Below are 14,376 nucleotides of genomic sequence, written 5' to 3'. Positions count from 1 at the left end.
GCTAACATAAAGGATTTTTACACACAAAAATGTGTAAACAAGAAAAATATATATTCATCGTGTAAATTTACCAAAACATTTTAAAAACAAAAATATACTCGATTTACAGTCGCGTTTTTAAACAGATTGTTTAGAGTGTACAATGAACGTATGGCAGCGAATACTTTGGCTACTAGATTAATATACATACTAGCGACAGATAAATTAATATTTAATAGCAATAATTCCCTTAAAAGTGATATTTCTTGCCCGAATTTGTTAAAAAAGGAAAAATATTTGACATAATTTTAATTATTTTCAATAGCTAACGAACAACGCTGGCGAAAAAATGGGAGTTCATCAATTCATCCTGGTCCTGCCCTCTCACTGAGTTAATCACCCATTATTAGAAATTTGGAAACCTCTTGCAACTTCTGCTCTACAAGCAGTTTACATTTAAAATTGTAAATTTTACTCGAAAAATTTCCGCCGTGCATACGACCATAGCGAAAGTAACAGAGAATATTCGGACTTTTCGAGATTCGGAGGTTAGACAGTGCACAAGCAAACTTCAAAAAAGCCTTGTTTCATAAAAATACTTGTACCCAACGTTCAGCTTTCCTCAAATAGAAAGACTTAGAAAGAACACTGAGTCAGAGTATAGGTATCAGTGATGATCTTCCGCGATTGCAAAACAGAATTTGGCTGTAAAAGCTCATCGCAAATTCATTGATGGTAAATATGCTGCCACCAAAAAAACTATATTTTATTATAGTAAGTCGTGTTTTTTTTCCTTTTACAACTGTATTTCTTTGATATATTCATTTTACCTACTCCGCATAAAAATATTTGTTCCCGCTCAGGTTATTCCATAACAAAGGATCACAAATTTGCTTGTTTTTCTACGGACACCCCTATCAATTCTCCATGTGGAGTCGGCCGTTGATTCCAAAAATTGAGGCAATTCTTTATTCTATTCTAAAACAAAAAAAAAATATTCCACTTAATCACGTATATCTTACGAAATACGGCAAATGCGAGCAAACGAAATTCTATAAAAACCAGGGTTCGTATTTGCACACACATGCTCTGCTCACACACACGCCAGAAACACATTCAACTTGTACTCACTGCTCATACACATGTGTGTGCATAAGTGGAAAACAAACTCTGCTCACAGAAAAGTGTGTGCTGTTTGTTATTAAGCACATGCACATGTGCATGTGTGTGAGCCGATTTTTGTACAAATTTCAGCCCATGCACATGCACATAATATATTTTTAAAAGAATTTGTTTATTAAACGTTATTTTTTGAAAGACAATTCAATAACAAGTGAGCTGTTGTTTGTTTTTTATATGACAGAAAATATATTAAAAAATTATTTTAAGATTTGAGATAGAAATCGAAGTGTATAAGTTTCTCTACGCAAAGCACACACATGTGCGTGTGCTTTATATTAATAAAAATAAAGTACACACATGTGCCCGGGCTTTTTACCAAACAGCACACACATGTGATTTGAGCAAGTTTTTAATTTTTTATATGCACAGCACATGTGTGTGAGCGTAAAATGTTAGGATGTGCTGCGCATGTGTGTGCAAATACGAACCCTGATAAAAACCATATTTACACCACTTTTCGATAGGACTAACAGCCGGTTTCACCAGCAATTTAAATGGAAAATGATTTTTTTTTATTGTTTGCCAAATTCCATACAAAATTCAAAATATTAAAATAATTTTTCACTTAAATTGCTTTTGTGAAATTGCCAGTAATAACTTCTGCGAAATTAATTAATTATTACATATTTTATTTTATTTTTTTATGAAAAAAGTAAAGAAAATCAAATTTTTACAGGAGAAAAATTTAAAAAATAACAGATTCTGTGTAAATTTTTTGAATTTTTATTAAAGCCTGTTACTCTCGGCACTATAGAAATCAATTACAAGCTTTCACCTATGGTTTTTAGTAAATATACTTACTTATTATGGCAACCCCGTTGAGTTAGAAAGAATGTGAGCAGCAGATTAGTGAAGTTTGCGTGTTAAACGCCACTTAATTCAATGAAAAACAAACCACGCTAAAGATATTTTGATTGCACGAAAGGGGTAGTGGCGAGATGCATTAAAATTGACCTATTCGCAATGGAGTCAATAAATTATAGCGTGTAACAAAAGTGACGGCTGTCAACTTCTGCAAAGCAAATGCAAATCAGCAAACCAACACAGTTGTTTTTGTTGTTGGTGTTACATAAATTCACACTTAAAATTGACTGAATCGTTAGACCCTTGTACTATGTATGCGGTTTAAGGTCGAGTAAATCGGCAATTTGACGCAAAGTTATTCACTAATACATACGTAAATATGTTTGTGCGTATTTCACGGCTTACAGAGTGAGCGCGCTTAATGTTACGTATACGACAGGTAAACCCTAAAGTGACAAATTGCAGCTGACCGCACATTGCAGGCATTAGTAAGCGAGGTTGTAGCGAATTGAGTTGTAAATTAGCATGGGAATTAAAACGTCGAATATGCAATTGGGTTGGGTGGTTTGAACGGCGGGCGTTGATAAATAACGTAAAATATTTTTGAAAGTGTAGACGTATTAAAAATTCATTAACCGACTTCAAAAAAAGAAAGAGGTTGTCAATATGAGGGAATATTTTTGTTTGTTTGTTTGTTACCGCATAACTTTGGACCATGTTAACCAACCCCAATAATTCTCTGTTTAGAGGAAAGATGGTACCTCGGGGTTAGTCTCATACTAATTTGGTTTAGATCCGGTCGTTGCATCATTAAGAATTTTTTGTTGTTTTGTTTTTTGCTTAAAAATTACTTGTTTTTGAATAAGAATGCGGCCTAAAAGTAGTGAATAATTTTTAAATTTTCTCCCTTAAAAAAAATCTTTTAGAAAAATTATCACTTTAATAAAACGATAACAAAAATTCAGCATAAATTCAACCTCAACGTGCTTCAATGAAACTATACAAATGACTCTTCTTCCACATTTTAAGATAGTTTCAACCCTTATCAATGCACATATCGTACCCTATTTCAAAAACCGTTACAACTCAAAAATTTTCAAAATTAATTTGTCACATAAAGCAGTTGACATACCAGATGACTAACGTCCGTTAAATTTCTTTTTCACCACTATCTTCTTTAAGTGTTAAAATTCTATTAAAACTTATTTTTTCTTTGCTTGTGCCCTTCGCGCAGCTTCAAAAGTTGTTTACCTCTTCTGAACATTTAAGACTTTTTGAGTTGTGACTATTTATGATTTAGGCTGCTATATGTATAACCGCACATATGTGTACCTATAATTCGGGTGGTCCTTAAAATAGCAACATCTAAATTTTCAGTAGCACACTATTTATGCTGTTATACGTACAAAATAAAGATATCGACGAATAATTCTAAATTGTTTATTATTTTTGGAGTTTGAAGAATATTTAATTTTTTTTGTAAAAATAGTAAAACTTTGGAAAAAATTTTTCTTTCACCATTTATCACTCAGCATGTTTTGTCGTTTAATGGCGGTTAACTTATCAGTTTAGTTTTGAATAAAATCTTAGCCCGAAAGAAACTTAAAAACTCCATTATCTCAAAACCTGCACAAACAAAAAAGTAAAAATGCGTTTTGAGCTGAGAAGGTTCATGCTAGCTCTTGCCTGTGCCTAACCAGTGCTATTAAGAACTTAGGAAAATTAAAAAAATGCGGCTATGAATTTCATGAATATGAATTTCAGGGGGGGGGGGGGNGGGGGTCGATATATAGCGACCCGACATTTTTACAAACTTTTTCTTTCGTTTATCTAGTATTTATTATTTTATTTTATATAAGTATAGCCCATTGTCCAACAAAAGCATATTAATTCATATTTCAAGCTTTATGCAAAAATTATAAAAATTTTGCCAAATTGCATCTAAATTTTCAACTTTTTATTCAGATTTTTTAGAATTTTTTTGAGTACGCAGTTTTAAAGCCCATTAAAATTTTGTAGAATAAAGCGTAAATTGTAAGTTGTTGAACAACGTTTTTCCACCACTGTATGTGAATAATTTTCAAAAATATACCTAATTTATAAAATTTTAATTAAATCCCTCATTTTGTACATCGAACATAAGTATGTATGTTCATATTTTTGGTGACCACCCCAATATACTTATCTAAATACGCGTACGAGTATCTTACTGGAGATTGGTTATTTCAGGCCGCACGCGACATTCACCTCATACTTGTGTCATGTCTACACAAATGTATACACAAACTTAGCTAATGTATCTACTCGTGTATAAACATACACATGTGCTTGTATATATTTGTATGTCTATGCAACAACCGATAGCAGGTCAGCTAATAAACTGGCAAGCATTGTATCCACTTAAGCACCATTAACTAATTGACTTACTTATGTACTTTCACTTTTAATTACGGTTTATTAGTTAGGTTAATTTGATAGGTGTAACTGCAAAATGTTCCAATAAACAGATATTCCGCTAAGCTTCATTGAAGCAACAATGAAATGGGATAATACATATAAGGCAAACTTTTTTCGATAAGTTTCACAAATGTGTATATTTAAAAATACCTACATAGTACCAAATAAGTACAGTACTCATCAAAACTAATAACCGTAATTAACTTCATAACCGAGTAGCTTAATTTTCCTAGCACCTGGGATGTAATGAGTGAGTATTTAGGTTATGTTGGATTATGTGAGATGAGATTAGATTGAATTAGGCCAAAACTACTAGAAATAATTACGCAAAAAAATTAAGTAAAAAAATATAAAACAAAATTAAACAAAAATTACTCTCTCCGTTGGATTCATTGCCAGAACCTCGCGACTCGCCTAATTCCCTATACTGAACACAATTTTTTATCGGATCAACTGCGCGGATTAACGCTGCCATCTTCCTGTGATAAAATACACAGCATATGGGCGATTACAGCGAATAGTCTGCCGCAAAAAATAAAATAAAAGTCCAATATCTAACTTGCATGTATATTGGTTAAGTAAGTAGAAACATTTTTTGACAAAACTGGTTTCGTTCGGTGGCCGCAAGGGCGAGGTATTTTTAAAAACCGTATTTATGCTCTGTTTTGTTTCAGATTTGGCATATTTAGTTGAAGCGTAGTAAGACACAAAATTTGCGAAAAATGGAACCGCTGGTGGCGCTGATGTCAAAATAAAAGTAAAAGTTAAAATTTGGACCTTTTCAATATTTCTTTTTACATTTCGTCGTACGAGTGTCACGTAACGCCAGTTTGGAAATACCCATATGTTAATTGAATCAAGATTTTACGTCTTAGATCTAGTCCGGGGGTGCTAATGAACAGAGCCACTGATTATCTGAGTACAGATTTTCTAAACAAGGACCGATGTAGATTCCGGTAATTCAGGTTTGGGTTAAGGAAACTTGTTTAGCTCCAGAAAATTTTTTTAAACTGTAGTTTATCATAGCTAGAGCCTGTTTCGGTACTACCATGAAAATATTATTTCAGGAAATTTAGTCAGGCACTAGACGAAGTACGATGTAAGGACGTTTCATAGGGAACTTCCAGCCGGGATATGACGATGTTCTTATGACTGCTATAATACTAGCATAGAATAGGGAAAGCACGGACGTAAAAAATTCGATGATGAAACTTTTACCTTTTAACTAAATCATTGTTATTAAAAAAAAATCTAAGATATTTTAAGACTAAAATTTAGCAATTGAAAGTTTTTAAATACTAATACTAATATGTTTTATACCGTGATAAGTAAATTAAAGCTCACTTATTCTTATATGTAGTTTAAAATTATGATAGCTTTAAGCACTAAGTACCTTATCTTTTAACAAATATGCATTTGACTTCAACACTTACTAAAAAAGTAGATATATTTTTACACATCAATTTATCAAATTAAATTAAATTGTTATGCATTTTTTATTATCATCGCTTCAATCGCCAAAAGTAATTTAATTAACCGAAATAAATATTTTTATCATACGTGAAAATTTCATTATCCAATCGGCAAATCGTTTATTGCAAAATCTTAACACCCAGTCAACCACGTCCAAATCAAATGTATCACGCCGTCTCAACTGTTTTGACCTTAAGGTAAAAATATTAAAAAAAAAACAAATTTTAATAATAACCCAACAAAAGCTTACCTGCTGCTGTACTTGTGCTAACTACTCGTAGCAATTGCGTTTGTGAATTTTAAATTGCACTCATGTTTCATAAATGTATTTAACTCCAGTACTTAGGTGTGTGAACCTTTCATTAGCACCGACATTTTTATATTCATGTTAGTATTTTAAACTATGTAGCAATGCAACCCACGCCCCACATTACATTACATAGTTATTTAATGCATTTAATTCATAGTCACCCATTAGTGATTTTATTAGCTGTAGATGCAAATTGTAACCGTCCGCCAACTGCAGAAAATTTCAAAATATCTAAATGTTTCAATGTTACTTACTTCCGAAATCTGTATAATCATTTCTCGAACTATCCAAACATTCCTAAAAAATTTTAAAAATAAATCGAAACTTTAAAAAGAACCCACCTCCCTGTTGTCATTTTTACCTGTCACTTCCTGAGAAATTACAACACAAATGCTTCCCTGTCCTTGTATAATATTAATTCAATTTTACGTGTCATTGAGACATTATTTTTTTTCAATTCTATTCGTGCATATATATTTACATGCACTCGTATATAAAATGAATCTTTCGGAAAAGATTCTTGTCACGTTTGATTAACACAATTATTCACTTACATATGTACCTAATTGAACAAGTCCAAATAAATGATAAGTATGTTTATGCACTTTGGCATTTAAAAATTAAGAAAAAAAACTAAAAAAAAACAATATCTACACTACCCCTGCTTTTTATTTGGAAATAAAAAAAAATATTTAGAGTTTTTAATGCATTTTATATTGGAAAAAACATGTTTTCGTAGATGTGGTATAGAATTCTTTAAAATCATTATTTTTCTATCGGAAAACTTTGCTTCTCTTAAGGAGACTTCCAATAAAAATACCCAATTATTTATTTAACCATTTTCTATTACTAACTATTTTTTATGGGACCCCTAAAAACCCCAAAAGGGTCCCCCATTGCGAAGTTTTCCGATCGAAAATATTTATTTTCAAGAGTTCCATACCATTTCTTGTTTTTTCCTGTATAAAATACAAGGAAAACTTTGATCGCTTTAAGCGACCTCCAAATATTATTATAATTTTGTTTTGATTTAAAAAAAAAAAAAAAAACAACTTATCTACACACGACCAAAATTTCAGTTCGACTTATAGGTCTCTTGAAGGGTTTCGTTGAAATTTGTTATGAAATTATTATATTGCGTTTATAGGTACATTGGTGTATAAATATGGAAGGGACATTTAATCATTCTTTGCCTATCGTTTCCCTTTCGTTTATTTAACGTTTATTATTTTTTATGTAAGTGTAGCTCGTTTCAAACTTTGTACAAAAATTTGGAAAATTCTACAAAGTTTCATCAAATTTTTTAGCTTATTACTAAAGCTTCTTAGAATAACTCTGAGTGTGCACTTTTGTAACCCATTAAATTTTAGTTGAATAAACTACAAGTAAAAAAATAGGTGGGACTTTCCGTTTATTTTTTATTTTTTTTTCATTTGTTTTTTGTTGCGCAAGGTGTTGCTTATTTTCTCCATACAAACCAAAAGTGACGTGAGTGCCGAGTTGAGTATGCTCCGGCTGTTGGCATGATAACAGGAGATACTTCGTTTTATCCTCATTCGGCGCCATACCCACGCACTTCGCTTCTCTTTATACACTTTTGTATTTTGTTGAAAAACTTAACGAAAGGAAGTCGGCCTGTCTGAAATCTTGTTTGTTATCAAACTGCTCGGATAGGTTCTTTTTCCCGATTCTGCATGAGCTGGTGGTATGGTAGTATGGTCAAGCTCTGTCGAAAGTGGCTTTCAGATCATCGATTAGCTGGTTTGCATAGATTCTATTCCCGCGAGTATTTACCCGTATTTGGGTTATACTATATTTTTTCTAGTGTGAATTTGCGATGTCTAAAGCCACACTGATCAGTTGATTGATGATTTCAGATGATATTCAATCCTTCACACAATACGCTCGATAAGACCATGTAACTTAGGCTGAGAATGCTGATCCTACGTCAGTTGGAGCGTATGGAGGGGTTATCTTCCTTGTGGATTAGGCATGAAGTCATCTGACCACATTCTACATAAGAGTTTATGCATGCACCATCTTCACCGCCATACTTGAATAGCTCGGCTGGCAGGCCATCAGCGGCAACAGCCTTGCTGTTTTTCAGCCGCGTAATTGCTATTCATACCTCGTCGAATTCGGGCGGTAAGAGACATTAATTTAGTCGAAATTGACTGGCGACTCGGGTTAGTGCTGCTACCATTTAACAGAGTGGTAAAATGTTGCCTACATAATTTAAGTATATTTTGGTTATTGATCACAAAGTCGCCGTGATTGATCTAACAGGAGTTCGCCTTAGTATTGAAACATTTCGTGAGTCGTAGGGTAAAATGTTTAAGCGTTTTTTTCTATCGGCAAGCATCTAAAGTTCTTTGCAAATATTTACATACCTACGTATAAATATGACAACATACACTAGGCGACAAACTAAAGTGTAGACCTTGTACCATGCAATGCGTATTCCATCGCTGAAATAATTTGCCAAAAAAAGTATGAACAAATTTTGTAGTACACCACTTTCTAAAGACAAAAGTAAAAGACAAATACTAAAGCAAGGAAAAAGTGACGTAGAGTTGGTGGCACTTAAAACTTATACACAGAAACAATTGCTGGTAGCGGGGGCGGTAGGAGTGGCAGTCAGAGTAGCACTGAAAAAGTACCGGAGCTAAGAAGCAAAAGTAAATCACTAAAGTTTTCGCATTTTGCGAAAAAGTTCTTACCTATTTTATTGTGTACTTACTTATGCATACATAAGTACATGTATGTACATATACTCGTATACATACTTCGAGGTATAACTAGTGAAATACTTACATAAATCTGCAGTGGTTTTAGGTATTTTGTTTTGCACTGCCTTTTTTTACTGCTGTCCTGCTTTTTACTAAGTTCTTTGTTTGCTTGTTTGTCTGCAGCCAGTAGTTATGATGGAATAGCACATACGCTTGCACACAGTAAAGAGCTTAAGTTGTTGGAAAAGTTTTTTGTAAATATAACCTGTGCAAGCTATCGCGAGTAGGGAGTTGTGTAGCACAGATAGACAAGAAAATAATAAAATTGCCAAAGTAATGGCAAAAAATGCAATCTCACGTGCAAATTGAGTGACAAGATATTTGTTCTGGTCTATATATATTGCTTATCAATGTTTTCTATGTATTTACATATTAATGTCTATTAGGGTTCCCATCGAAAAAAAAATATTAAATTTCAAGACCCTACCCCATAATTTTTAAAGATTTATAAGTTAGAGGCCGCGACTTGTCATTTTAGGTAGGAAAATTGGGTTTGTAGTTTTATCTCGTTTGAATTACTATTTTTTATTCGATTTAAATATTCTATATGTTCTGAAATAAGGATTTATATGCCTTAAAAATTATGTAAAAAGATTTATTTTAATAAATCTGAAAAAGGATTGCATAGAAATTTAGGTGCACCGCCTCTCCAAAATTCGGCTCTAGAAATTACTAGACAGAATATTATTTTCAAGAAAATTCTTTCAAATTAATATAATTCAATAGACAGCTTATCGCGAGTTAGGCCATTTTCAATTTAAAGCAGTATTTCATTACGTTCCGAAACAATATTTTAACGATTGCCTAGCCATGGGCGTAGTTTAATACGCTCTTTTAACCCAGCTTGATAAAAATATTAAATTTTTGAAGGGAAAATTTTCCTCTTTTAATAGGTGTAGTAAGAGATGCCCATTAACTATGAACTAAACAAAATATTAATTTTTTCCAGCGAAACTTTTTATTTTTTAATTCAAAGTCAAAGCTTCTAAACTAACTTAAGTTGTTTTAATTAAATGCCAAAGATATGTATACACTTATAAATTTAGTAGTGCTTTAAAAAAATTCTTAAATCTAGAAAGAAAAGTAATCACATTATGCTCCACTAGTACTACTTTGCTTTCACCGAGTTGTCATCACTGCTTTCCTAAAACCTGAACTTTTCTTGATACTCCAAAGAAAAAATCTTAACTTAATAATTACTGTGCCTGATTAATACCCGAAAAATCCCGTATGCATACTAGATATTCTTCAAAATCCCAAATTTCACAAAGTAAATACCGAATGTGCATATGAAAAAGTTTTAATACCTGCACGTACGTATACATAAGTCCATAATATTGTAAGTGAAAATATGAGATTTGGTTTTGAATTCATCTCACTAACTTTGCATTAACCACTTTGTACATTTGTAAATATGTAAGTATAAAATTGTAGTTGTATTTTTTAAGTCCACTAGCAGTAAGCAACTATGTAAGTATGTAGTTGTATAAAGCGAAATATATACACATGCCATATTTCCCCCCATTCTATTTGCTGAAACTATTTAGTACGAATTTATGTCCACTTACCCGCACATCAGTTTGTACATACACATATGTACATACATGCAAATATTTCTAATCAAATAAAAAAAAAAATAAAAATATCTGAATTTAGCTAAATTCTTCCCACAGATAAAACCCACAATTTGTTAGCCTTATTCCTCAATTTCCTCCTCTATTCGAAGTACTAAAATTTTTTTGCATACACATAATTTTTGTCTATATTTAAAATATATACCTACAGACTATATCACCTAGAAGAATGTGAGAAATATTAAGCTTTAAAATATATTTGTATGTATTTCACTTGAATTTTGTTGAAACTGAATTTATATACACGAGTGAAAAAATGCAGTGGTGGCGATTCCATTTTATAACAATTTATATATATTTGGAATTGTTAGGATTTATAGAACATATTTTAATAGCTAATTACATTTATTGCAAATCACATCATTATTTCTCACTCAATTATGTTTTCTTTATGAGTATATGTTTGTGCTTAGGGTGGTCCAACAATGCATTCCGAATTTTAATGCTCTCACCTCCTAGGATTGATCTGTATTTAAAAAATTTACCCTTTTTTTTATTTGAGAATTAAAAAAAAAAAACCGTGCAAATTCTTCCATATATTTTGTATGGGAAGAAACAATTTTTCGTGAAAATGGTATACAATTCTTGAAAATCAATATTTTAATTGATGTTCTGTTCAGCGGCATAATGCCTCCCTAAAAAGTGCAACATCAAATAATTCGCATTATCATATTCGGGGCAATCGTACCAACCAAGAATCTCATTGTTTTATTTAGAGTATTCAGCATATTGTATTTAATTGTGGATATAATTTAGCAAAACTCAAATAAAAGGCACATACAATTCACCGAGGTATAGATAAAAATTCTTTTAATACTGAGTCAAAATCAACATCCAAAATGCGATGAATATTGAGAAAAGCTAGCCCATTGTGTGCTCGTTCTCTGCCCATGCCTGCACATTAGCCTGCGCCTTAGTTGTAAGGAGAAATTTTTTTTGCTAAGCTACACAGCAAGACCCCCCTAGAAAGGTTCGTTTGGTCATAAAATCGTGCCCTGTGAAAAAATTTTAAAATCGGGCAACGGAAAGACGCGCCTCGAAAAGCCCTAAAGCAATTTTCCAAAAAGTGGTCAAAATTCCCTATAAGTCAGTGGGAAATTTAATATATTTTAGTGCCACCTGATGTAGCTTTGTCCCCCGCTGTCAAATATGGCTAACCTTTTTTAAACCTCCCCTTATTTTAAAGTTATTGAGGTTTTTTCAAATTTACAATTACAATTTTCTAGGTAATCAGAAGTTAAATTTTAGCTACGTAAATTTAGATCAAATTGGTATGAAGAAAAAAGTTTGTAGTAGCGAACTTTTGATGCACTTTACTTCTATTTGAGACATAGATTATGGATCCACAGTCTCGCCCAAAAATTTTATACCGGAACATTCCGCTATCTTGCGTTTTAGGTTATAAAGAAACACTTCTGTAGAAAAAACATAAATCTGAATTTTTGCTAATATTTTAATGGATAACACAGCTCAACAAAAATATATAAAAAAAAATTGTGGTACGGCAAATGTTAAAGCTATTTTTGATGATGTGGTGATTACGAATCCGTAAGCATAAAGTTTCCATCAGCTCCAGATTTTGAAAACAAAAACGAGGTCAAAGTGTCAAAAAGTCGCGGTTTTTGGCAATGTTTCAGAAGCTCTAGCAAAGAAACAACCTTCCTGGCTTAAATTTAACCAAGATCTCCCGAATAAGGGGCTGTTTTTCAAGGCAGAAATACACTCGGAGGCTTGCCATTGCCTGCCGAGGGTCGAAAAAGGATTTTTTTTCTAAATTTTCTTGCGATGTTGCTTTAACCAGGGCTTAATCCCAAGCCCTGCGGAGTGGAAGCGCGCACTGCTTACCACTACAGCACAGCGGCCGCCAACGGGTATAATATAACCAATTGAGCACAAGTAACTTATCTTGAAAAATGTGCTTGTTGGGTATAAATAAAAGCTGGGATATATGCAATTGGCAGCAATTGTTTAAATTTCATTCAAATTTCTTTGTAATAGTTGCAACATAACGTGTAAACAATGCAATCTAAACGACAACAATAAGAACAAGTATCATTGTTGGTGAGCACAAACAATTCGTTTACAGAGAAATAGTTATCTACCGACCAAATGGACCAATGGCCATACGCACTGGCACGCAAACTTACACACATTTGTAACAACGCAGGCACGTGAGAGTGCGGCTGTTTTTTGTACACAAATATGTATCTAACCGTCATTGTGTGCTAGTAAGGTATACATGCATATATATGTTTAACCGCAAGCGATCATGTGGTCCACTAAATTAGTACATATATATACATATGTAAGACGTTCACCAAAATATTTCGGAAAAATATTAAGATTTAAGTGAGCTGTAGCGATGTGAAAATACCTCCAAAAATTAAGTTGTTATGAATAAAAATAATTTCTTAAAGAATTTTTTTTTTGGTGGGCGTCTTTAAATATAATAGATTTTATAGTTCCAATGGAAACACAGTACCGATTTTTTATATTTTTTTTTGTGTATGGGAAGTGATGCAGTCTAATGTACATATATAGGACACTGTAGGCATTTTGTGTGCAAGCTTTGTGAATAGAACACCACGCAAACAAACAAACAAAAAGTAAGACAATAATAACATAAATGTAAACTATGACTACTCTTTTACAACAATAAATGAACTCAAATAACAACAGCAACCACAAAGGCAAAACAATGAACACTAACAAAGTAAATTTGTATAGGCGGCAAAAGAAAGAAACAATTATTAACAGAAAGTGCGAGCTACATATGAAAATAAAGACGCGAAGCAACAACAACAAGCAAAACAATATTCTAGTACAATTTCAATAGCAGCAACAGCACCAACAACAATAGCACCGAAAGTTGAACGCCTTTGTGGAGGCGGAATCGAAATTATGCCATGAATGAACAGCAACAAGGCATAAAAATAACAGCAGTACCAACAAAAAAAAAGTGCTAACAAAGGAAGGATACGAGTATGTGTATATATATGTATGTACATACTAAGTACACATCTGTCCGGTAGCCATGTGAAATTAATAAAACGCGTGCGAAAATGGTTACGTATACGCCGCGGTGTACATGGCATTAAATTCCAGCATATTTATGATAAGCAAGCACAGCATGTACATCGTTTGTATGTATATATTTTTTTGTGTACGTATATACATATACATGTGGGTCAATCCATGCACAATCGGCCAGTGGGGGAAATCGACCAATTTTAATTTGGCTGAATTTTGGTCAGAACTTATTTTTTTACATATAGCTATGTTCTGTTAAAGGAAAAAAAGGTTCGAAAGCTCAAAATTTGAGAATTTTCCGTATTTGGCAAACTAATTTTTTGAATGTCTGAAAAATTATTAGAGTTAAAAAAGGGTCTCGTTTTAAAGGCTATAATTGGGGCTATAGAAAAAAAGATATATAAAAAATATTACGGAACTTTTAGATTTAAAAAATTTTAAATGAAAAACCTCTAACTAATCTGCAAAGGCATTTCTTTTAAGACATACATTTTTCAACTTTGAAAAAAATAAATTTCTTCTGAAAACCCTAAATTAAAATAAAAAAACTGTTTAACATAACTTAATTTTTTTCAAATTTCTAAACCTTAAAACAAAAAAACGCTTCTTTTACAATTTCAAAAATTTTTAAGATCGGTTGGGGATACTGTAAGAATTAGGCAAACATTTTTATGAGTTTTTGCTCTTATATTTTTCGAAGTTTTTTTATATTTTTTTA

The 14,376-nt window shown here is 32.4% G+C and overlaps 1 protein-coding gene across 1 annotated transcript in view; it reads left to right on the top strand.

Moving 5' to 3' along the window:
• Stacl (SH3 and cysteine-rich domain-containing protein) overlaps positions 1-14,376 on the top strand; it is a 132,220-nt gene that overhangs the window by 8,372 nt on the left and 109,472 nt on the right. The window contains 1 exon segment of the mRNA XM_017609673.1: positions 6,039-6,092. Within this exon segment, the coding sequence (XP_017465162.1) occupies positions 6,039-6,092 (54 nt within the window).

The sequence above is a fragment of the Rhagoletis zephyria genome, unplaced genomic scaffold (genome assembly GCF_001687245.7).
Source record: "Rhagoletis zephyria isolate East Lansing unplaced genomic scaffold, Rhagoletis_zephyria_1.1 Rzeph_scaffold_00246, whole genome shotgun sequence".
NCBI lineage: Eukaryota > Metazoa > Arthropoda > Insecta > Diptera > Tephritidae > Rhagoletis > Rhagoletis zephyria.
This window is presented reverse-complemented; position numbering and strand designations above follow the sequence as displayed.